At 57.2% G+C, this 21646-nt stretch overlaps 1 protein-coding gene across 1 annotated transcript; it reads right to left on the bottom strand.

Annotated features, from left to right (window-relative positions):
- Positions 1–418: 418 nt before the first annotated feature.
- EFHD2 (EF-hand domain family member D2) lies at positions 419–17000 on the bottom strand. The gene is made up of 4 exons (XM_003127628.7): positions 16634–17000; positions 4581–4728; positions 3293–3427; positions 419–2166 (listed from the first exon to the last, which is right to left on the bottom strand). Exons 1-4 carry the CDS (start codon positions 16936–16938, stop codon positions 2035–2037), a joined length of 720 nt encoding a protein of 239 aa, XP_003127676.1. The 5' UTR covers positions 16939–17000; the 3' UTR covers positions 419–2034.
- Between the last annotated feature and the right edge of the window lie 4646 nt (positions 17001–21646).

The following is a 21646-nucleotide window of genomic DNA, read 5'->3' as shown; positions in this document are numbered from 1 at the left end:
AAAATAAATTGGATTTCCCCTCATGGCTCAGCGGAAATGAATCTGACAAGGATCCATGAGGACACAGGTTTGATCCCTGGCCTTGCTCAGTGGGTTAAGGATGTGGCATTGCCATGAGCTGTGGTATAGGTGGCAGACTCAGCTCTCAGATCACTGTGTTGCTGTGGCGTAGGCCAGCAGCTACAGCTCTGATTCCACCCCAGCCTGGGAATTTCTATATGCCATGGGTGTGGCCCTAAAAAGACAAAGGTGATGTATGTCCTCTCCATCAGAAGAGTCCCCTCTTTTCCCTGGCTTGATGTGACATGAGGGCCACCTGAGCAAGTGGCTCCAGGACCAAGTGACCTCATCCCTGTCCACTTCTTTTCCAGCCCCTCCCCTCCCCCACCCCAACAAGAATCACACGCACATAAGAATATAGAATTTTATCTTATTTTAGTTAAAAAAAATAATCGTACCACTGAATGAAGAAGTAGTCTTTTTTTTTTTTTTTTTCTTTTTTGGTGAGAAGGGAGGAAAGAAAAAAAAAAAAAAAAAAAGCAAATGAGCCCAAAGAAAAAGAACTTTTTATATTCATCTGTATAAACATATTCGCTAAGGCAAACGCAATCCAGGGCCAAGGCTGCCGCACTGGGGTCAGTACCTCTAATTCCTGCAGATTCTAAGGCCAAAAAAATAAAACCTCTGCAAGTCCAGCAGGAGTTTTGTGGACTCTTGGGGGCATTTTACTAAAATAAAGAGTTATCGAGTTTAAAAAGCAGTGACGCTGTCACGACACACACTGAAAGTTGCATAACTGCGGCCTTGGCGGCCATTCGCTTGTTGGGACGGGGGACGGGCACAGCTTCACGACACAGCAACGGACACAGACGCGCACACACACAGACACGCACACGCGTGAGCGAGCACATCGGGAGCTGCGTGGGGCCGGGCCGGTGGCATAGGCTGGGCCACAGCCTGTCTGTGGATGGGCACAGGGAGGCCTGGGGTCCCCATGCTTTCTCGGGGGAGGGTGTGACAGGACGGGTCCCATCGCTGGTGACAAGGCGGCAAACATCACTTGGGGAAGGAGGGTGTGAGAGAGCTGAGGGGTGGGGGGCCCTGCTCTCCACCCCCTAGTCCCATGCCAACCACTTAAAGCACTTTTTGCACGCCTCCAGGATAACGGAGATGTGCTGGTTTCCTTTCCTATGAGGGGCCAGTCCCTCCTCCCCGATTCTGCTCTCTCCAGAGCCCCAGGGACCCTCAGGCTGTTCTGGGTGAGGGGGAGGTGTGTGGGGGGTGACCAGGGAGTGGCGTTTCTGCCCCCAGAGCCTTTCCTGCCCATGATCCATGGCGTGGCAGGCAGAGTGTGGGCCCGTGAGGTAGTTTGGCACAGCTGCCTGCTCACCCGGCCTGGCTGGGCTTCCGAGAGCTGGGGTCTCCATATCAGCGTGGGGTGCCAGGGCCCTGGGTCCCTTCTCTAAGACAGAAGCAACCCCCCTTATACCAGCGGAGAGAGGAGGCAGAGCCGGAGGAATGGGCAGCCCTGGTGCCACTGACCAGCTCTAGGGAGCTGGCCATGATTCTTGCCATCTGCTGCTCCCCCAGTCTAGGGAGGGGCTCCGGGGGCCCCCAGGGCAGCGCAGCCTGGGGGTGAAGGGCTTCCGAGGGTCAGGGAGGAGGACGGGAGGACAGGAGAGTGAGTGGAGGGTTGCACGCCGGCAGGGGGCGCTCTGGAGCCGGGCGCTGGGCTCGGAGCAGGAGCAGCTGGAGCAGGCAGGCAGCCGGGATGCCAGAGGTGCAGGAAGGGCCAGGGAGGGCTGGGCCAGGCACGGAGGCGGCTGGTGTCACGGCCTCGGGAACAGCGGAAGGGAGCGGGAGAGGCCAGGCGGCTGGGGAGACCCCTCCACCGGCTCGTTCACAGATATGTGTGGCTTTTTAGCCTGGTCTCTTCAGACCAAGCCAAGGATCAGGCTTGGTCTCCGGTCTGCCCACCCTTGCCAGCCGGACCGGGTGCTGGGGCCAGGGCCAGGCAGTGGGGTGCACCCCTTGCTACTTGAAGGTGGACTGCAGCTCCTTGAAGGCCGCTTTCCGCTGCTTCATCTCCTCCGCCTGCTTCTTCCTCTCCTCCTGCTCTGCCTTGATCTCCTCCTCGAAGCGGCTGGACACGTTGATGGCCTGGACCTGGCGTGGGGGCAGAGGCGTGGTGCGTCAGGGCTGGAGGAGGCTCTCTCTGGGGTCTCTCCTGGTTGTGCTGCACCCCTGCTCCCCACCACCAACACACACAGCTCTGCCTCTCTAGCCTGGTGGTGGCCAGGCATCCAAGCCACCTCCCTGAACCTCATTTCTTCCATTTAGAGCCTGGTGCTCCGTAACTCTGACCTCACCAATATGTTGGGAGGATTAAAAGAGAGAAGGTGATAGTGGCTGCAGCAGAGCCTGGGTCCTGTAAGTGGGAGCTGCTGCTTTTTTTTTTTCTGGCCACACCTGTGGCATCTGGAAGTTTCCAGGCCAGGGATCAAATTCAAACAGCATCTGTGACCTATACCACAGCTGCGGCAATGCAGGAGCCTTAACCCCCTTTGCCAGGCTGGGGATTGAACCTGTGCCACCACAGAGACAAGGCCGGAACCCCAACCTGCTGTGTTGCAGCAGGAACTCCAAGTGGGAGCATCCGTCCCCTCGTCTTAGCTTGTCCCCTGTCCTGGGAAGCCTGGCTGCACCCCTGGTCCCACTGATGAACACTGCTGAAACATCCCATCAACCCCAGAGGCCCAGAGGAAGGTGGGGGGCGACCTTAGCTAACATGGGGAGGGGGAGAAACAAGAAAAGGCAGGTGCCATGGGGCCCAGGAGGGCAGGATCCAGGAGCCGCACTGTCCCCTCTGTCTCAGCATGTGCCGAAAGGGCAGCAGGCTGTGCACGGAGGTGGCCTCCGGGGCCCATCATCCTCCCTCCAGGCTGGGGCAGGCTGAGGCCCCGAGAGCCAGGGCTGCTCTCCTTTCTCCTGGGCCCACCCTTTAAGGCCCCATCCTTTGGAGAAGTGGCTCCGTGTGCCAGGGAGAGGGCAGCTCAAAGTGGTTCGCTGTTCCTTCTTGAAGTGTACACACCCGTCGCTCACTCCAAGGGCAGGGAGAGAAAGGGGAAGCTGGAAAGGGTCACGTGGGCCCTGACCAGCCCAGCTCAGGTGTCAGCTCCTCATCAGCTGTCTGTGGCCTCAGCAGGGACAGGAAGGGGAAGCGCGAACCCTCCTGGTGGACCCCGGCCACCCCGTCCTCGAGCTGGGGCCTCCCCCCTGCCCTGTCCCTTACCTTGGCCTCAAAGAAGCTCTTCGCTCCCTTGACACCCTCGGTGGACACATCGATCTCGGAGAGGCGGGCCAGCACGTGCAGCCCGCTGTCCTCCTGCAGCTCCCCGGCTGCTGCCTTGCGGAAAATCAGGAGGAACTGGGGCAGGGAGAACAGAACGACCCAGACGGTGTCAAGGAGAGAGGGAAAGAGGCCAGAGCCTGCCCACACCCGGGCTCAGATGGAGGCCTTGCCCAGGAAAAGAGGCACTTATAAGCCTCTGCGCACTTCGAGTCCCCACCAGGCCCCCCGTGCCCTGAGCCTCCGTTTGCCCATCTGTACAATGGGTGGCTATGTGACCTGTCTTCTGTGCCCCCCGCCCCCGCCACCCAGGAATGGGGCTACTGCAGGCTGCTCCGCCCAGGCTCAGCTCCCATCAAAAGCCTCAACCTACTTCTTACCTTTGTGTCCACTGTTCCCCCAAGCCAATCTGCTCTAAAATCCATTTAAAATCCTAAAGGTAAAGGACCGTGCTCATTTTACAGAATGAGGAAGGCTCAGAAACGAGAAAAAACCCGCCCCAAATTGCAGCACCAGAGAGTGACGGAGGAAGAATCTGAGCCCAGGTCCTGACTCCTAACTATTAATCTGTGCTGCCTGCACCTTCCTCCCCAGGACGCGGCTTCCCTGGGGGCTCCACCACCTTTCTCTTGCCCCTGCCTCCTCCTTGCATCCCATTAGTTCTCCCAGGCCCAGCCTGAGCCCTGACACTTGAGGCCACCCTCTGACCCTGGGACCCGTGCCGCTGCCATATGGCTCTGAGCCTCTGCTTCCTCTTCCATCAAACAGGCTTGCTCCCAGCTCCTGTCTCATAGTGGGGCCCGAATGTGAAGTCACCAGCCCAGCGCCCGGCTCCTCTTGGATCCCCAGTCCATGTCCCTGCTTCTCCGCAGTCGTGGCCTCCTGTCATTTCACTCTCTGTGCATCTCTTCCTCTACATGCCAGGACCTCTGGAGCACAGGGCCTTTCTCTGTACCCCTGGAGCCCACACAGTGTCAGTCTACCAAAGTCACTCAATACATGCTCACTGCATGAGGGAATGGCTGTGCCTCCTTCTCACATAAGCATCTCAATCTCCCTGGGTACCAGCTCCAGGATCTGCTGAAACCCCACCACTCAACAGCCAACTGTCAGCCACTCAACAGCAGCCTTTCAAGAACAATGTTGCTCAATGACAAAGGGGGATTGGCTCCTCACCACCAAGCCACCCCCTGACCCGGTGTCGCCCCCCCATTGGCGGAGCAGGGCTCACCTCCCGGAAGCTGAGCTTGCTGTCAAAGTCTTCGTCCACCTCCTTGATCATGTTTTTCAGACCCAGGTGGGTCTGAGGAGCTCCCAGTTTCTCCATCATGAGCTTGAGCTCCATCAGGTCGATGAAGCCATCCCGGCCGGCGTCATACCTGTGGGTGTAGAGAGAAAGGCCTAAGGACATCCGGATACCTCATACCTGACCAGTCAGGGGGTCACCAGCTGGAGGGCAGGGAGCCTGGGGGCTCAAAGGGCTCCTCCCACCTCTGTGTCATCTCATCATGGCTGGAGGGGACCTTGGCCCAGGTGGAGTCCCGATTCGTGGCCTAGCTATTGCTTGGTTACCTCTGATGGGGAGCTCACTATGTGGCCTGGCATGTTGAACAGTGCCAACTCTGGGCCAAACCTGCTGCATAAGGAAGCAGAAACCAGAGTCCCTCAGACTGTGATGTGACCAAGTAGGGAGGGAGCATTCACAACACTATGGGGGTACGGGTTTGGGGGGTTCTGGTGGTTCAACTATCTCCAGGCACCTCCAGAGGCACTCGAGGGACCCTTGGCTCCATCTCTCCCCCACTCCCTGTCCCCACCTAGGAAGGAGGCAGACGATACCACATGTCTCAAGGCCATAGGAGGCAGGGGCATTGCTAGTTTTCCAGGAGGAGGCTCAGGGTGTGTCCAGGGAACAAGTTACACAAAGTGCTTGTAGTGAGTATAGGGATTTGGTTGGGCACCTGGAACAAAGGCCTAGAACAGTGATTAGGTGATAAAAGCGGGAGTTCCCATTGTGGCACAGAGGAAATGAATCCGGCTAGGAACCATGAGGGTGCGGGTTCAATCCCTGGACTCATGCAGTGGGCTAAGGATCCGGAGTTGCCGTGGGCTGTGGTGTAGGCCAGCGGCTGTAGCTCCGACTTGACCCCTAGCCTGGGAACCTCCATATGTGCGGGTTTGGCCCTAAAAAGTGCCTCTGCCCTGCACATTTCAGGTCCCTTTTTTTCTACCACCAGAAGCCTGGCAGAGATAGTGACAGGGTGAGGGGCAGAGTCTAAACATCTCTCTCGACTGGCTTCCTTGTGGCAAAAGCTTGGGTGACAGCTGGCCTCCAGGGCCATCCCCTGACTGGTGCCACTGGTGCCCGGAGCACACAGCGTGGCGGATGTGGGTGCTGTTCCCACAGCCCAGCCTGGCCCTTTTATCAGGCTGACCAAACAACCGTGCCGTCTCTGGGTAGGCTGGGGAGACTTGTCTCAGGCTTGCCAAACAGGCCTTCTGAGCCTAAAGAACCTGGTGCAGCCCCCAAGGCCTCAAGCTAGCTGGGTGACAGTGTTGGTGACAGTAACGTGACATAGAGGGGCTGAGTTCCAGAAATTTCCTGGAGACCTGCAGTTCCACCATTATCACACATGTCATTCCTATGCCTTCCTCAGTTCCCCTCCCTCCCACTCCAGTTATAAATAAACTTCACAAGACTATGGACATTTAATAGCAGCCACTTTTTGAAATCCGTCTCTGTGCTGGAAACTTTATAATAGAGGCTCAGAGAGGTTAAGTGACCGGCCCAAGGTCACACAGCAGTAAAGGAAGAAGCTGGGCTTCGTCTTTTGGGCTCAAAACCCCGCACATTTGCTGTGCCCAGCCCCCTCCACGCGTCCTGGGGCTGCCAGCAGAACAGAGACGTCTGCCTGGAGTGCTGAGCCGAGCATTTGTGTGAGGGGTATAAATAGTTCACGAGCAAGTGAGTCAGTGGCTGGGAGTGACGCAGCATGGGGAAGACAGGTCTCTGGGAACTCGGCAGGGAACACAGGGTCCTGGGGCCTTGTCCCCCATCATGGGGTGAGGGGGCTGGAGTGAGGGCAGGCGGGCCACGTGAGCAGTGGCCACAGCCGAGGCGGAAGCAGAGCGAGAGGATGTGGTAGAGGGCTGTGGGACTTGGGAGGCTCAGGCAGGCCAACGGACCTGTGGTCCAGGTTCCTCTTAGAGCTGGAGGGACCCTGTGCTGGATGGAGCCCCCCTGCCCCCCCTTCCATCTTTGGAGCCTGTCTGCCTGTTGGCAAGGGGCTGGGCGGCTGCTGCAAAGCCTTAGTGATCAGTTCCGGAGCTGCCCTGAGCCACCCACGAGAGTAGTGGGTGAGGAAGTCTTCCCCCAGGCAAGTCACATGGACCCCTCACCCCCTCCGCCCCACTCCTCGGTGCCCCTGAGGAAGACAAAGCCCCTGCCTCTTCCTGAACTTGGGCTCCAGTGAGGGTCGGCAATGACACATCGGGCTGCAGCAGAGGGCCTGGGTTCCAGGAGACAAACCCTTAGTATGATGGTGACTCTTTCATAGGGTCACTGCAAGGACTTGGTGGCTCCAGAAATGGCAGCTACCACTTCTATCATGAGACTTTGATCCCTTTGTTAAACACCTACTACGTGCCGGGCATTTTCACTTTACCACCTCTGTGCTCAGCAGTCCTGGGAAGTCCCACGTCCCCACTTACTGATTACGGAGGTGTGGGCACTGGCCCGATATCCAGCAGGCCAGGGGTTTGGATCCCCGTCCCTACGACTCCCACCCCCCACTCTCTCCACCGCCCCACCTGCCTCTCCTGAGCCTCAGCTTGATTTACTGCTCAAGAGTTTCTCCCGCAGCTTGGGGTGGCTCAGTTGCAGAGGAAGCGCAGATAAAGTATCCAAACTTGGACAGAAACGTGGGCTCCGGCAGCTCCCAGGCCTGCCTGGGCTGCAGCTCAAACCACGGCCTGAACCGCTGCCTGCATCCATCAAGCATCAATCAATTACTGGGCCTGGGCTCTATCCCTGGTCCCCCAGGGGGACAGTGGCGGGGCTGGCTGCAGTGCCAGAGGATCCATCACCAAAGGGGAGGTGACAGAGGGTGGGGAGAGGCCAGGTGCTGGGCTGGGAGTGATGACACTGGAGGGGACTGTTCCCAAGAGACCCCTGGAGAGTGGACACCCACTCCGTGCCCTGGACTCTGATGTGGGTGGGCTCTGGGTCATCGGATCAGCCACGTTCCCGGGTAAACCCTGGAGCCTTGTGCTTGCAGCAGCTCCGCTAAGATGGATCTGAGTCCAAATCCCAGCTCAGCCTCCTGCTGGCTAGGTGACCCTGCTCAAGTCACATGACCTGTGAACCCCGATTTCCCCATTGGCCTCACGGAGATCAGACCCTTCTCGGGATGGTGACAAGAGTTAAGAGATGATCCAAGCAGATTCTGAGCTCAGAGGCTGGCCCATGAGAACTATTTCGTATATACACACCGACGGCAGTACGACTACCACTAAATTATTTTTGTTAACATTTACCTTTAGGATTAGAGATTAAAGGAGATTAGGGATATAAAATGCCTCGTACACAGGACAGGCCTATTATACGTCATCTTAATAGCAGCTGCTGAGAACTTTTTAATGTGCCAAATACTAGTTAAGTACTTTGCTCATATAATATAAAAGTGGTGATGATGGTGAGAATGATTGAAAAATACGATTTTCACCCTTAGGCACCAGTTTTGAGGGTGCGTGGCTGGGAGGGAATGCTTGTTGCACCCCCCCAGAGGTCCCTCCAGCATCTCCCCCTCCTCTGGAGGTCCCGCCGCCCCCCACCCCATGAGGCCTGACTCAAAGGACCCCGTTACTTGGGGAGGTGATGAGACAGCATAGAATCTTTTGCTCTCTCGCTGGGCCTCAGTCCTGGATTATCCTCCTGTTTCTCCGCTGACAGAGAGGGAGGTGACAAAGGGGGAGACTGTCACTGTGCCACGCAGAAGGAAGAATGGCAACCCAGGAGACAGCGAAGTTCTAAGACGCCTGGAAAGCAGGCCTGTCCCTGGCTGGGGAGACCCTCTCTTCCATCAGCCCTCCCCCTGAGCTGGAGCTGAGGATGCAGGTGGCTCAGAGGATCCAGAAAAAGAGAGTCCATACCCAAGATCCGTCTGGATGCCTGGTCCACTCACTTCCCCGACTTCATGTTACATAGTGACACTGGGGCCCAGGGTGGGTAGCCAGCAGCTCAGGGTCACACAGCGGCAGGATTCCAAAAGTTGTAAGCTTTCCTCCCTGTCTGTCTCCCGCCTCCTTTTGGTCCCATGAAGGGCCCTGGATTCTCAAGCCTGCAGGGCTGGGGGAGGCTGGACTGAGCAGAGAGGCCTGGGAGGGCCAATTCCAGCCAGCAGGGCTGACAACAAAGCTCCCGGGCTGGGAGCTCAGCACTTTTTTCCAGCCCTGGAGGGAGGCTGCTGCGCCTGGCACCGGGCCCACATTCCTACCCGCCTCCCCCCACCCCCCAAGTAGTTCTCAACAGGGAGCGCTCAGCAGCTGTCCCGGATGCTGGTGACAAAATCCCCTCCCATCTGCCCTTGAAAGTGGGGCAGCGGCCACCACCCAGGCAGACTTTGCCCCTTGGGGCTGCAGGTCCCATCCTGCTGACTGTTACTCCTCCGGTTCTGATAACCAGGAGTCACGGGGTGAGCAGTGGCTGGCTCCAACGACGTGCCAGGCTCACCCATTTCCTAACGATATTATCACGTGGCTCCTCTTGGCCAAGCACTTGCTATGTGCCAGGCACCGTACTAAGCGTTTCACATCCGATCCTCACAAGAACTCTGTGCAGCAGGCAGAAATATCCCCATACGACAGACAAGGAGACTGAAGCTCAGGGAGAAAGTGACTTGACTGACAAGGACACACCTGGGGTCAGAACTCCGGCTTGATGAAAAACACGTTACTTTTACCTACTATGCCATGTCCTGATGCCACAGACCCTGTACCAAAGAACCTCAGGTTGAACAGGGCCATGTCCTTTAGCCATTCGTGAGGGTCAGATTCCTAATGCAGTTTTCCTACTCGGTGTCTTGAATACCTCTGAGGACGGGAACCTCACTGCTTCCCTACAGCAGCCCATTTTGGTTTCGAAACTGTTCCCTAGGAAGTTGCACCTCACCCACGACCCTCCCCCCCGCCCGCCAGCCGGGCGGTACCGCTGGGTGGCAGAGTGAGGAGGGGTCATCATAGCCCCCCGCACAGGGGAAGGGTGGGAACAGCTCATTTGGGAGCTTGGGGACCCCGATTCTCTCCCTTCTGCTTCCCAGGCCTTGGCTGATGGCCCCTCTGCCATCATGGAGGACCCCCGGGAGGGCAGACATTTGGAGAGGGGGGTTTATGAACCACCGGGCCCCCAGGCCCACCTGGCTTTGTTCTCTGCATTCGTGGGCCTGGTCTTCCTCGTCCTGTCTGGGGAGGCCCCACGGGCCCCTAGGCCTCTATTCTTTGTCCTGCAACATGGGAACGTCCCTCTGGGCAGGAAAGTTCTGGACCACAGAAGGCACGTCTGGCCTCGCTCGCTGTGACAGCCAGCTTGGCCCTGGCCACCTCCCTGTGCAGGTGGACGCCCACGGGCTCGGTGATGACAGCCCAGGAGGGCCCACCCCTGCGCCCCCACCCCAGACTGCCTGACTCATGCGGGGAAAGCCCGGCCGCCCACCACTTCCTCCAGTCCTACTTGCCGGGGTGGGGGGGCAGGTCTGACACTCATCTGTCGCTCAAGGGCTGCTCACGCCGCCCACCCCCACAGCCTTCCAGTGAGTCCCAGGATCAAGTGGAGTCCCCCTAGGCTGATGGCAATCTCCTGGGGGCTGTCAGGGCTTGGGGACCTCCTAACTTTGGGTTCAAGCACCTCACACTGAGCCCCCGCTCAGAAGGCGTAGGTCGCAGCCGTGGCTCCGACTCAGTCCCTGGCCTGAGAACTTTCATTTGCTGCAGGTGCGGCCATAAAAAAAAATGCTTATACTAGTGATGGCAGAGAACCAGAGTTTGTTATTTAACCTAATCTTCCCTCTGCTCATCCTGTTCTTCCCTCACTGCCCAGACTGAATGACCCCAGCCGTGGGGTGGCCCAGTTCTTCTTAAATCTTAATGCGCACGCGTGGGGAGTCCAGTTACAATGCAGACTCTGATCCAGGTCTGGGGTGGAGCCTGGGCATCTGCATTTCTACCAAGCTCCCGGGTGATGCTGATGTTGCTCTCCTTGGGTCCTTGGAATCAGAAGGACTCCAGTTCCAATCCTGCCTCCGCGCCTCAAGTCGTGTAAACCTCTCTGAGAACCAGTCTTTTTTTTTTCTTTTCTTTTTAGGGCCACACCTCCTGCAGCACATGGACGCTCCCAGGCGAGGGATCGCATCGGAGCTACAGCTACCGGCCTACACCACAGCTCACAGCAACGCTGGATCCTTAACACACTGAGCGAGGCTGGGGATCGAACCCACATCCTCGTGGATGCTCGTTGGCCACAACGGGGACTCCCGAGATCCAGTTTTCTTATCCAGGAAATGGGTGATGATAATCTGACAGGAGGTTGAGAAAGGATTAAACGAGAGGGTCCCCGCCTCTCCCTCCACAGAGCTCAGGAGTCCCTGGGCCTGGCTCCATCCAGTGGCACCTTTCTGGCACAGAACCCTCACTTCTCTGGAGTCCTTGAAAAGCAGAAGTCAGCCAAGGAGAAGGCTGCTGGGCAGTCAGAGGGAACTCAGCTGTGGAAGGGGGTGGGGGGACTGTCCCTGCTGAGGCCGCAGGGTCACTCTGCCTCCCCTGGGGGCTGGGCTGGTCCTGCAGAAAGGAGCCCGGACAGCAGAGCCAGGTCTCCCAGGGCTGAAGCCAGGCCTCCACCCAGAGGCACAGGAAGAAGGCAGAAAGGTACAAACCCAAAGGGAACCAAAAGTCCCTTGGGGGTGGAAGGAGGGGAGGGTGACTCAGTCAGAAGGGAAGTAGGAAGAGCAGAGGACAAGGCCTCAGGCCGGGAACTCCTCCTTCCCCAGAAAGCCAGGCTCCTAGTCACTCCAAGGGTAAGGACCCAACCTCTGAACCCCTAGAGGGTTCCTCCCCCACCCCCGGCTCCAAGAGCCTCCCTGCCCCCAACCATGAACACGGCCCTCACTTGGCCTTGGGAGCTCCCCACAGGCAGTCCTGGTTCTAAGCCTGCGCCTGCCACTTCCTATAACCTTGGCCGAGTGACCGCCTCCTTGAGCCTTGACTTCCTCATCTGGCAAGTGGGGATGATGACAGCCACCACCCCCCACCCCACCCCTGCCCTGGGCTGTGGTGAAGATTACATTCAGCTCCTGAAATAACACACTGGGCCTGGTGGCTCCATTTGACAAGGAGAGCGCATGGAGGCAGGGGGCTGGCTGTGGACAGCTGTCCTCAGGCTATCTTTCCGGAGAACTTTCTGTCCTCGTCCTAAAGACACGGAACCTTCCATCTCCAGCCCTGTGGGCCCAGCCTCCCCACCCCCGCAGTCCCCTCGACGCCACTGCTCTCCTGGGGACTTGAAGCTTCTTGAGGCCAGAAACTGTTTGTGTCCCTGAAGTCTCTGGAACTTGCCCACAGAAACTGCAACAAATGGTCTGTTGGTGAATGATCGAAAGAGCAGCTTTTACGAGTTTTGAAAACATCATCTTTGTTTTTGAACAGCCCACAGACCAGACGCGATGGCAGACTCTACCCAAGCTCAGGACGTTTTAAACGTAATCCTCAGACCTTTTTAGCAGGCAGGTTCTTTAGCCCCCCCCCGGGGGGGGAGGCTCTGAGAAGCAGCGGCCCCTCCCCAGAGTCACCCAGGTGGCGGTGGCAGACAGGCGCTGGGTCCTAGTTTTGTGTCACTCCGGGGCTGCTGGGGCTGCCATTTGCTCTTCCCTTTTTTTCCTGCCACCTGCCTTCCACGTAATGAAGTGATAATGAATTCGGTTCCCCCCTTTTGTTATTTATCAAAGCCATATGTAGCTGTCAATCAGAGCGGTGGCCCAGCTGGAGGCAAGGAAGGTTCTCGTGCTGGGTCCCTGTCACTTGGGCCCAAAGCAAGAGGCTTGTTGCCAGCCTGGGGTAAGTGGAGGCAGCCAGTGGCTTTTGTGAAGCAATCTCTGTGCCAGCTGCCACCACCGGGGCTGGGGATGGTGGTAGAACTTAATAAGTACTTATTTTGTGCCAACTACTGGGTTAAGCACTTCGCAACAACCCTGTGAGGTGGGTGCTATTACTCTCCCCCTTCTAGGATCAGGAATTGAGGCTCGCAGGGTTTCTGTGTCTTGCTCCAGGGCCCATAGCTGGGATTCCAACCCAGGGCGGCAGACTCCAAAGGCTCTGCCTTTAACCACCGCACCAGACAGCCTTCCTGGAGGGCGAGCAAGAGTCGGAGGGGAAACAGGGAGGTGGAGCAGGTGGAGAGGAGGGGAGGGCGGGCTGGGAGAAGACAGGGAAGCCGCCGCTCTGACGCAAGGGGTCATGAAATGATGTGGCTGGGGATAAGGCTGGGGACATCTTCCTCGGATTCCACAGCAGGTTCAGAATTACACGGGCCGCCTTCCCTTAGGGCAGGTTTTGGCTTACAAAACCCTGCAGAGTTCCACGCAGGCTGTGGCTAGCTCAGAGGCGGCCCCCTTGAGGCCCTCTGGGGCCACACCATTGCCCCTTGCCTGGGGGGGTAGTTTCCAGAGATAGCCCTGGATGGATGGGCAGACAGAGGTGGGGGCGAGGGTGGGATTAGAGGTAGCAGGTGCAGCCTGAAGCCAAAAGGGGGCGAAGGTCTGAGAATTCAGGGGCCTCCAGGGCCAGAGATCTGTCTGCATGCATCTGCTCCCTCCAGCCCCAGCCTGAGAAGTGGGGACCCCCATCCCCATTGTACAGAGAAGGATGCTCTGGTTCAGCCGCAGAAAACCTCCCCGTGACCCCAAGTGAGTCACGACACCTTCCTGGGCCTCGGTTTCCTCTTCTGTAAAATGGGGAGAAGGGATGGTGACAACCCCTGAGGTCTGTTCCAACTAGAAACCACACAGTCGCGGCGTGAGGTCAGTGATGGCAGAGCCTGTCTGTCTTCCCTGTGTCCCTTCTCTTCTCCCTCCGTCTCCGTCCTCAGGAAGTGTCTGCTGCTGAGCCCTGAATGGGTGCCCTGGAAGACCCCGGAGGGCAGTTCTGCCATTCAGAAGGGTTCGGGACTGCTCAGAAATAAGGTCATTGCTGAATCACCTTCGGGAACCATCAGCAACAGTCTGCTCCTTTTACAGGTGGGAAGACTGAAACCCAGGCAGGCTGCACACTGGGTCATTCAGAGGCAGCCGGTCCAGCTCCCAGTTCCCTCCGACCTCTCCCCCTCCTGCACTCTGCGGCTCTGGGGGTGGCTTCCCAGCAGGGCCGGGTTCCCCACCCCCTGCCTTGGGAGCTGCAGATCAGGGTGGAAGTCTCTCAGCAGAGCCCTGGCTGGGATCCTTGGGCCTGGCTTGGCCCCAGGAGGCTGCAGCCCCGCTTGGACAGCAGAAGCAGAACGAGGGTTTTGTCCAGCCTGAGAGCCTGTCTGTTGGCTGTTCACAGCCGGGACTCGGCTGGGCTGGGCTCCGCTGGCACAGTGAAGCCTTGTTTCCTTGAATACAAAATCTGCAGCCTTCGATGCTGGCCAGGGGCCCCCAGCGGGTGGCACTTCCTTCCCTAGAAGTCCAGCTCTCTGGGCCCCTCCTGCCCCCCACCCCCCAGCCCTTCCAATACCCCAGCAGGCAGTAAAGGTGCCAAAGGGCAAGCTTGCAGCAGTGGCGGGGGCAGGGGGGGGGGTGTTCCGCTCCACTCAGTTTTCACCAAAGTACCCTTCGTCCAACTAACACCAAAACTGGTCTCTTTGGAAAGTGAGCTTGCTCTGCAAATGCACCTTCAACACCGGTCCCCTGGTCACGTGCCCCTTCCAACCAAGCTGCAGACTCTTAAGTCCGGGTGTGTTTTGGCATGTCTGGGTTCTCTGAACAGCTCCATCTTTTTCTTCGGCTGGGGAGGGGATGTCACCGAGCCCAAGAGGAAGAGGGCTCTGGTGGTGGGTCCATGAGGCAGAAAATCAGCCATGGACGCGGAAGAGGGTTGCAGGAGGGTATTTCCCCAGGTGGAAGCAGATAACTGTGATGGGAAACCCAGGTTCAGATCCTGACTCCATCATTTGCTAGCTGGGTGGCCTTGGCAAGTTAGTCAAATCTCTCAGTGCCCAGTCTGGGCCACTGCGCCACGGTGAGAATGACAGTTCTGTGTCATGGGGCTGCGGGAGGAATGAATGGAAGAGCTTCTTGGTCCCCAGACACTATTAATGCAGGGATCGTGGCGCATTGGAATAATCTCCCTTGCACGGCGGGGGGTGGGGTGGGGGGGCAGGCTCTACCAGGAAGTTCCCAACAGCTCTTCTATCAGGGCTGGAGTCCTGGACCTTCTGCTTTCCTGATACTGCCTGTTTGTGGTCAGGAGGCAACTTGAGAAGAACTTGCAGCCCAGACCCCAGAGTCAAAGAAGGAGGCTCCTCAGGGCCCAGGGGCCTCCACACAGAGGCCCCGAGGAGGGTTAAGGACTCAGTTCCCCTCAGGCTGATGCTCAGAAAAGCATGGTCCCAGCCGGTCCAGGTCTGAGAACCCAAACCCTCTTCCGCCGCATTGGGATCAAATGCAGAAGCAGCAGCTGCAGGGAGCAGTGAGAAGCGGGGAAGAGCCTTTCTCAAGCTTCGGGGTTGCAAAACAGCCCCTTCCTGGGCTTCCTGCTGTACCTGGGCACACAGTCCAGCCTACACTGACACCCCCCCCCACCCTGCCCCGGGCCAAGAAAGGGCCAGCGCCCCTCCCTCTGGACCCTGGGCTGCCTGTTCCGGGCTGGTGGGGAGGAGACCTCCTGCTCCCAAGACTTGGCTGGAGGACGCTTCTACCTTTCGGATCCACCTCCAGATCCACTCCAGACCACACCCTGGGGCTGCTTCATCAGGGGTCGGGGGCAGGGGGATGGGCAACAAGACGCCAGAGGGGAAGAGTACCTACCTAAGGGCGGGGGTGGGGGGGTGGGGGGGTGCTGAGTGCCTTCCCCCCTGCCCCACCCGCAGGCCCAAATGTGGCTGGGGTGGGGGGTGCAGTGTGGCTGACCCCCTCAATCCCAACTGGGTGAACCCAGGGATGGACCAGACGGGGACCGGAAGCCTTTCTCCCTAGTCACTTTACAGACATTTAAAGTTTTGTTGCTGTTATTGGGGGAGGGGTAAGCCCACAGGCCTGGAAGTACCTGTTCAACCTGCTGGGTTAAAAGGTAAAGCCAGGGGTGAGAGCAACTGGCCAAGTCAGACTGGAAGGTGTGGGGTGTCTGGGACCGTGTGTGCGGAGGGAAGGGGGCCCGCAGCGGGGGAGTGGGGCAAGGAGAGGTGGGGTGTTCCCACGGAAAGCAGGAGGCAGTGACTGCAAAGTGGGGGGAGGGCTGGCCAGGGCAAGAGGAGAGAAGGAAAGCCTGGGGAGGGAGGGGGGACTATGGGGGGGGTACATGCCTGCAGAGAAGGGGTCCCTCCCCAGCGTCAAGGATTGGGGTCCTGGCCAACGGGCTGGATGGGGGTAGAGGTGGGAGAACCTGAAGGGGCTTAGACCACAGTTTGCTGGCAGATGCCGAATAACTAGAGGGGGCGTGGGGGAGGGGTCTCGGCTCAGAACCCACGTTATGGGGGATCTGAGATAAGCAGAGGAAAGCAAAGGACCCCAAGAGAAAGACATGGTCACCTTTGCTGAGGCGCTGGAGGTGGGGTGGGGTGTTTCGGACCTGCGTTTGGGGGTGGGCTTGGAAAGGGAAAGGGAGGCCTCGGGGTCCTCAAGCACGATGTTTTGCAGGTGTGGAGAAGCATCGCTAACAAGGCAGGGATCCTAGGCCAGAGATCCGGAGTCTCCAGACCCGTGCGTGTGGTGCTAGCGGGGGCTCGCGGGGACTTATCTAAAAGGAGCCGCGGGGTCCCCCACTGTGTGTGCGCGCGTGCGGGGAGCCGGGGGCAGGCGTCACTGCGAGGAGGGGTCGCGTGCCAGGGGCCGCGGGTCCTCAGAGCTATATGCGTGGTGGGAAGGAGGTCCCGAAGCCAGCCTCGCGATTATCTGGAAGGGGCCGGGGGGTCCCCAGCCCTGCTGGGTCGGGGAGCTCGCCTGGCCGCCCGGGTCTCCACGGTGCGGGGTCCGGGCTTGGGGGCTCGGGAGCCGAGGCCGGCTCGCGGGGTAGGTGGGTGGGGGACCGAGTCGGGCGGGCACTCACTGCTTGAACATTTTCTCCATGTCCTTGATCTGCTTCCTGGAGAACTCCTTGAACTCGGTGTAGGGGTTGAAGACGCGGCGGCTGGGCGACTGGGGCTCGCCGATGCCCTGGTTGAGGTCGGCGCGCCGCAGCAGCTTGGCGCTCAGCTCGTCGTCCGCGCTGCCCAGCGCCTCGGCCGCCTCGTCGGGCGCCCCTGCCGCCGCCGCCGCCCCGTTCAGCCCGGGCTGCTCCGGGGCCTCGCCGCCGCCCTCGCCCTCCATCTGCAGCCGGCGGCTCAGCTTGCTGGCCAGCTCGTCCGTGGCCATGGTGGCCCGCGCGGCGCTCGCCTCGGCCCGGCCCCTGCTAACCGCGCGCCCGCACCGCCTCTGGCCGCGCTCTTCCTCTTCCTGACACTCCCCGGCGCCAGGCACCGCCCCCGAAGGTGGGACTTACTCCCCAGCCAGGCCCGCCCGCTCCCGCCCCCGCTCCCGGTCCTGCGCAGCCGGCGCGGGCTGGGTCTGGATCGCGGCGGCTCGAGTGTGCCGGGGGCGCGGGGTCCGCCACCATCCCGCCCCCCCCGTAAGGCTGGGGGGTCCCCGGAGAAAGCCACCCCCCCCCTCCGTCCTCACTGGGCCCGCCGAGCGCGAGAGGTCGGGCTGGGGGCCGGGGTTGAGGCGGGAAGGAAGAGGGGGTCCTGCAGTTTAGGTGAGGGTCTGGGGCGCCGAGGGGCGCCGCCCCCAACCCCTTCTCTGGAATCCCCGCGCGGTGGAGTCGTAATCCTGTGCGGCGTGACACCCTGTCGGTTGCCATGGAGACGACTCGATGTTACACACTGGCGTTCTCAATGAGGGTTGCAAGGGTAATGAAGAAGGTGGACCCAGGGAGCAGGAACCCCCGTTTAGATGTAACCGCAGCTGGAGCCGCTGCATCTTTTGGAAGGGGATGGACCAGCAGCTGCGAGGGAGATGGCGCTGGGCCTCAGCCCTGAGAGGTTCTTGGAGACCGCGGAAGACAGAAAGGGAGACGGGGCTGGTCCTCTCCCCCTGGGCCAGCACATCACATGAATGACTTGGCAGAACAGCTACTGGGCCACGCGGGTCGCCTGTGACTTTATTTTAGGGGAACTAGCAGGGAGATCTTGATGTTGCCGTTTTAGTGGGGATCCCAGAGGAGAGATGTCCCCTCCAAGGGCCCATGGGATGGGGAGTCAGGAAGAAGCCAGAGAGGATTTCTCTCTGTGCTCTGGTCTGTCACCTTAAAATGGCAAAGCTGTGGACCTCCAGCATCGGAAGAACGAAAGGGGTGGGGCTGGCTAATAAAACAGATTCCCAGGCTCCAGTCCAGACAGACAAAACTGATCTTTGGAATGAGGCCCAGAAATCTGCATTTCAACAGACACTCAGGGGAGTCTGGCTCCTCGAAGTTTGAGAACCACAACTATGCTTTGTGCTTATTCTCTAGGATGTTAGGATGATGCTCAAGATCATTTTGCAGAAATGGCTCCCACCAGCCAACATGCAGAGAAAAGATGGGGTCAGGGCTTAAAAAAAAAAAAAGCAACCCCAAAAAACAGTGCTCTTCAGGCAGAGAGCACTTGAGAACGTAGAAACTGTCAGCTGTTACAGACTGGTTTGTACAAAACAGATCCTCAATTGATATGTATTGATTTGCCATAGTATAAGAGTATTGCTAAATTCATTTAAAAATCAATTTTTAAAAAGGATAAAATTGAAAAAAAAGGCAAAATCCAGATAATACAAAATTTTCATTAATTTTTTTGTCTTTTGTCCTTTTTTTTTTTTAGGGCTGCACTCGTGGCATATAGAGGTTCCCAGGCTAGGGATCTAATTGGAGCTGTTGCCGCCGGCCTACGACAGAGCCACAGCAATGCCAGATCTGACTTCGTCTGCGACCTACACCACAGCTCATGGCAGCATGGGATCCTTAACCCACTGAGCCAAGGCCAGGGATTGAACTCGCAACCTTATGGTTCCTAGTCAGGTTCATTTCTGCTGCGCCATGATGGGAACTCCTCATTAATGTGTTTTTGAGACTATTTGAGTCCAATAAAGATGTTCGGCTTCAATGACATGATTTTGTTTCTTTAAAAGCTTGGTATTACGTTTCTGTTGGTCTTGGACAATTTGGTCCAGCTTCTTGCAAAAGGTGAGTTTCCATATCTTCATATATGTCCTTCAAGGACCCAACAGTAGAAAAAAGTTGGTTTTTTTATGGAATGCAAAAGACTAGGGACAGATGATATAGATCAAAACTTTAAAGATTATACTGCAAATGCTTGGATTTGCAGTCTTTGCTTTCTTTTCTTTTTTTCTTTTTTGGGTCTTTTTGTCTCTTTAGGGCTGAACCCACGGCATATGGAGGTTCCCAGGCTAGGGGTCAAATCGGAGCTGTAGCCACAGGCCTACGCCAGAGCCACAGCAACGCTGGATCCGAGCCATGTCTGCAACCTACACCACAGCACACGGCAACACTGGATCCTTAACCCACTGAATGAGGCCAGGGATTGAACCCACAACCTCATGGTTTCTAGACAGATTTGTTCCCGCTGTGCCACGACAGCAACTCCTCTTTGCTTTCTTTTCAAAGCAGTTAATTATTTTTAAAAATCTGGTGAACCGCAGCTTGTCCTAGTCTATGACTTATAATGGGCCTGCATCAAATAGGGCTGCCTTTATTATGAAATGTTTTTGCATTTGGGAGCAAACTTCTAACAGTGAGGAGGTTAAATGAGGGTTTGCCTTCTTGAAAAACTTACATGTATGTGAAAAACCTGGGGTTTTGGTTTGAATATTGACATGGGCCGAATGTATGAAATGTCTGTTCAATTACCAGCTTGGCTGGTGTGGACACACCCCTCTGGAAGCAGGACAGGCTCCATGATGCACCTTTGAGGGAATTCCTATTCATTACATATTGCATCTTGTAAAGGGGGAGCCAGAGGCCCGGGCCTTGCCGCTATTACACTCAGGCAGAGCTCAGGAAATGCTGCCTGATGGGTGAGCCCTCTTAACATCTCTTGGGCTGATTTTCTCACAGGTTCTCAGGGGTTGAGAGCTCTGAGACTCCATGACTACTGGCTGGGAGCTCATGCTGCACTGTGCTCTGCCTCATTTTGGAGGACTTGTCTTTGTTTTTTTCTTCTTTTTAGGGGCCCCACTTGTGGCATATGGAAGTTCCTGGGCTAGGGGTCAAATTGGAGCTGCAGCTGTCAGCCTATGCCACAGCTACAGCAACGCTGGATCCTTAACCCACTGAGCGAGGCCAGGGATCGAACACACATCCTCACAGACACCATGTTGGGTTTTTGACCTGCTGAGCCACAACGGGATCTCCTTGGAGGCCTTGTTGATTGGCTCTAAAGCCAGAGATGCATGCTGGGAGCTGCATTTTATTTAAACTCTTTCCCTCTGAGGTCACTAGATTTCAGGAAAAGCACTTATTCAGAAACCAGAGAAGCCGTGGAGGAAGGAAACGCAGGGATAACTGAGCATCAGTGATTGCTGGTGGAACTGCCAGGAACCAGCCGTTGCCTGTTTGTTGGGGAAAATCTTTTCTAAGTGACCCTGAGCACTGTGCCCCAAACATGGATTTGAGCAGAAAGAAAGCGATCTGGACTGGTTATGCAGTAGAACATTTGGTCATTCGGAAAGAATGATCTTCAGGAAAAAATCACACCCTCGGCAAAGGATTTTTACAGAGGCAGGGGTGAGCGAGAGCCAGTTCTGACAATATTCCAGGGACAAGGGAGCTAGGCGGACTTAGTCATCATTGACTTATCTTTCTTTTCTTCCTCCCACACCTACTTGTGTAACTATCTTGGGAGGGGGTTGTAAAGTAATATTAAGAAAAACAACAGCACTTGGAAGACGAGGAGGGAGACACAGGGAGGGGCTGGGAAGAGTTCTTGGGGGATGGGGGCAGATGGAGAGAACTGCGAGGTGCATTCCAGAGCCTGACAGAACTGGGTGGTCCCTCCAGCCTGAGATGCTGGGAAAACAAGAGGGGATTAGGGAGGCCATCAGAGATAAAGTCAGCTCATAAACTCCAGCACTCACTTGGCACTTTATAAATACCAGTTTACTAATTAATCATCACAAACCTTCCGTGGTCACCAGGAAACCTGTGATGGATGGAGGAAGGTGCACAGAGGTCAAAGTGCAGGGACAGCTCAGATGCTCATTTGGAGCAGCTGGGGGAGAGCATGGAATGTGGTCACAGCCTGGTTGGTCTCAGAGGCTCTCTCTCACCTTCGGCAAAGCCTAGAGGCCATGCAAAGGGGTTGGCGGGGATGGAGGGTGGCGGGTGTGGATGGGGAGTGGGGGGTGGGTAGCTGGGTCAGGCCGGTGCTCTGGGATGCTGAGCACGGGAGGAGGGAAAGGGCACGATGGGGCCAAGAGCTGCAGGTGGTTGCAGGTTACTGGAAGCCAGCCTATCTTTCTAGCAAGCTCCTTTTTTGTGGTTTATCTTGGATGCGCTGAAGCTACTTGAAAACCAAGGTTTTCTTTCAAATGAGTTGCCTATGCCCAGCTGGGCAGGCTGGGAAAAAAAAATGCTGAGTGTGTTTTCTGCTTCTGTTAGATCCCAGGCAATTCCATGTTCAAGTTTAACACCTGACAGGGCTGAGTCTTTAAGATCTCAAAGAATAACTGTGTGTGTGTGTGTGTGTGCGCGCGCGCATCTTGTGGTTTAAAACCTAGCAATGTTGCATCTGTGGTGTCTTTCTGAACCCTTTCCAAAGATGGTACTTATATGGGCAGCTGATTTCGATTTTTATGCTCTGTGAAAGCAGGATGCACCTACCACCAAAGTGTGTGGGGCCCTGGGCCCTGGTCCTGGAATTCTTCTGGTTGTGGGCAAGATGGGAGTCAGGGAGGGGGGAGCAGGACCAGCCAGTCTGAAGAGGGAGACTTGTTGGTGCCCCCAGAGTCTGGGGGACTGAGACTCTGGGGGCTGTATCTGTTCTTGCTAAACCCTCCTCTGGCTGGGACTTGGCACTTGCTACAACCCACAGTG

Source organism: Sus scrofa, chromosome 6, assembly GCF_054392235.1.
Source record: "Sus scrofa isolate SSC_HxYL_T2T_F1_AM1 chromosome 6, Sscrofa_HxYL_maternal_Yorkshire_Landrace_v2.0, whole genome shotgun sequence".
Classification (NCBI taxonomy): Eukaryota; Metazoa; Chordata; class Mammalia; order Artiodactyla; family Suidae; genus Sus; species Sus scrofa.
Note: the sequence above shows the minus strand (reverse complement) of the source record. Positions and strands in the feature narration are given on the sequence as shown.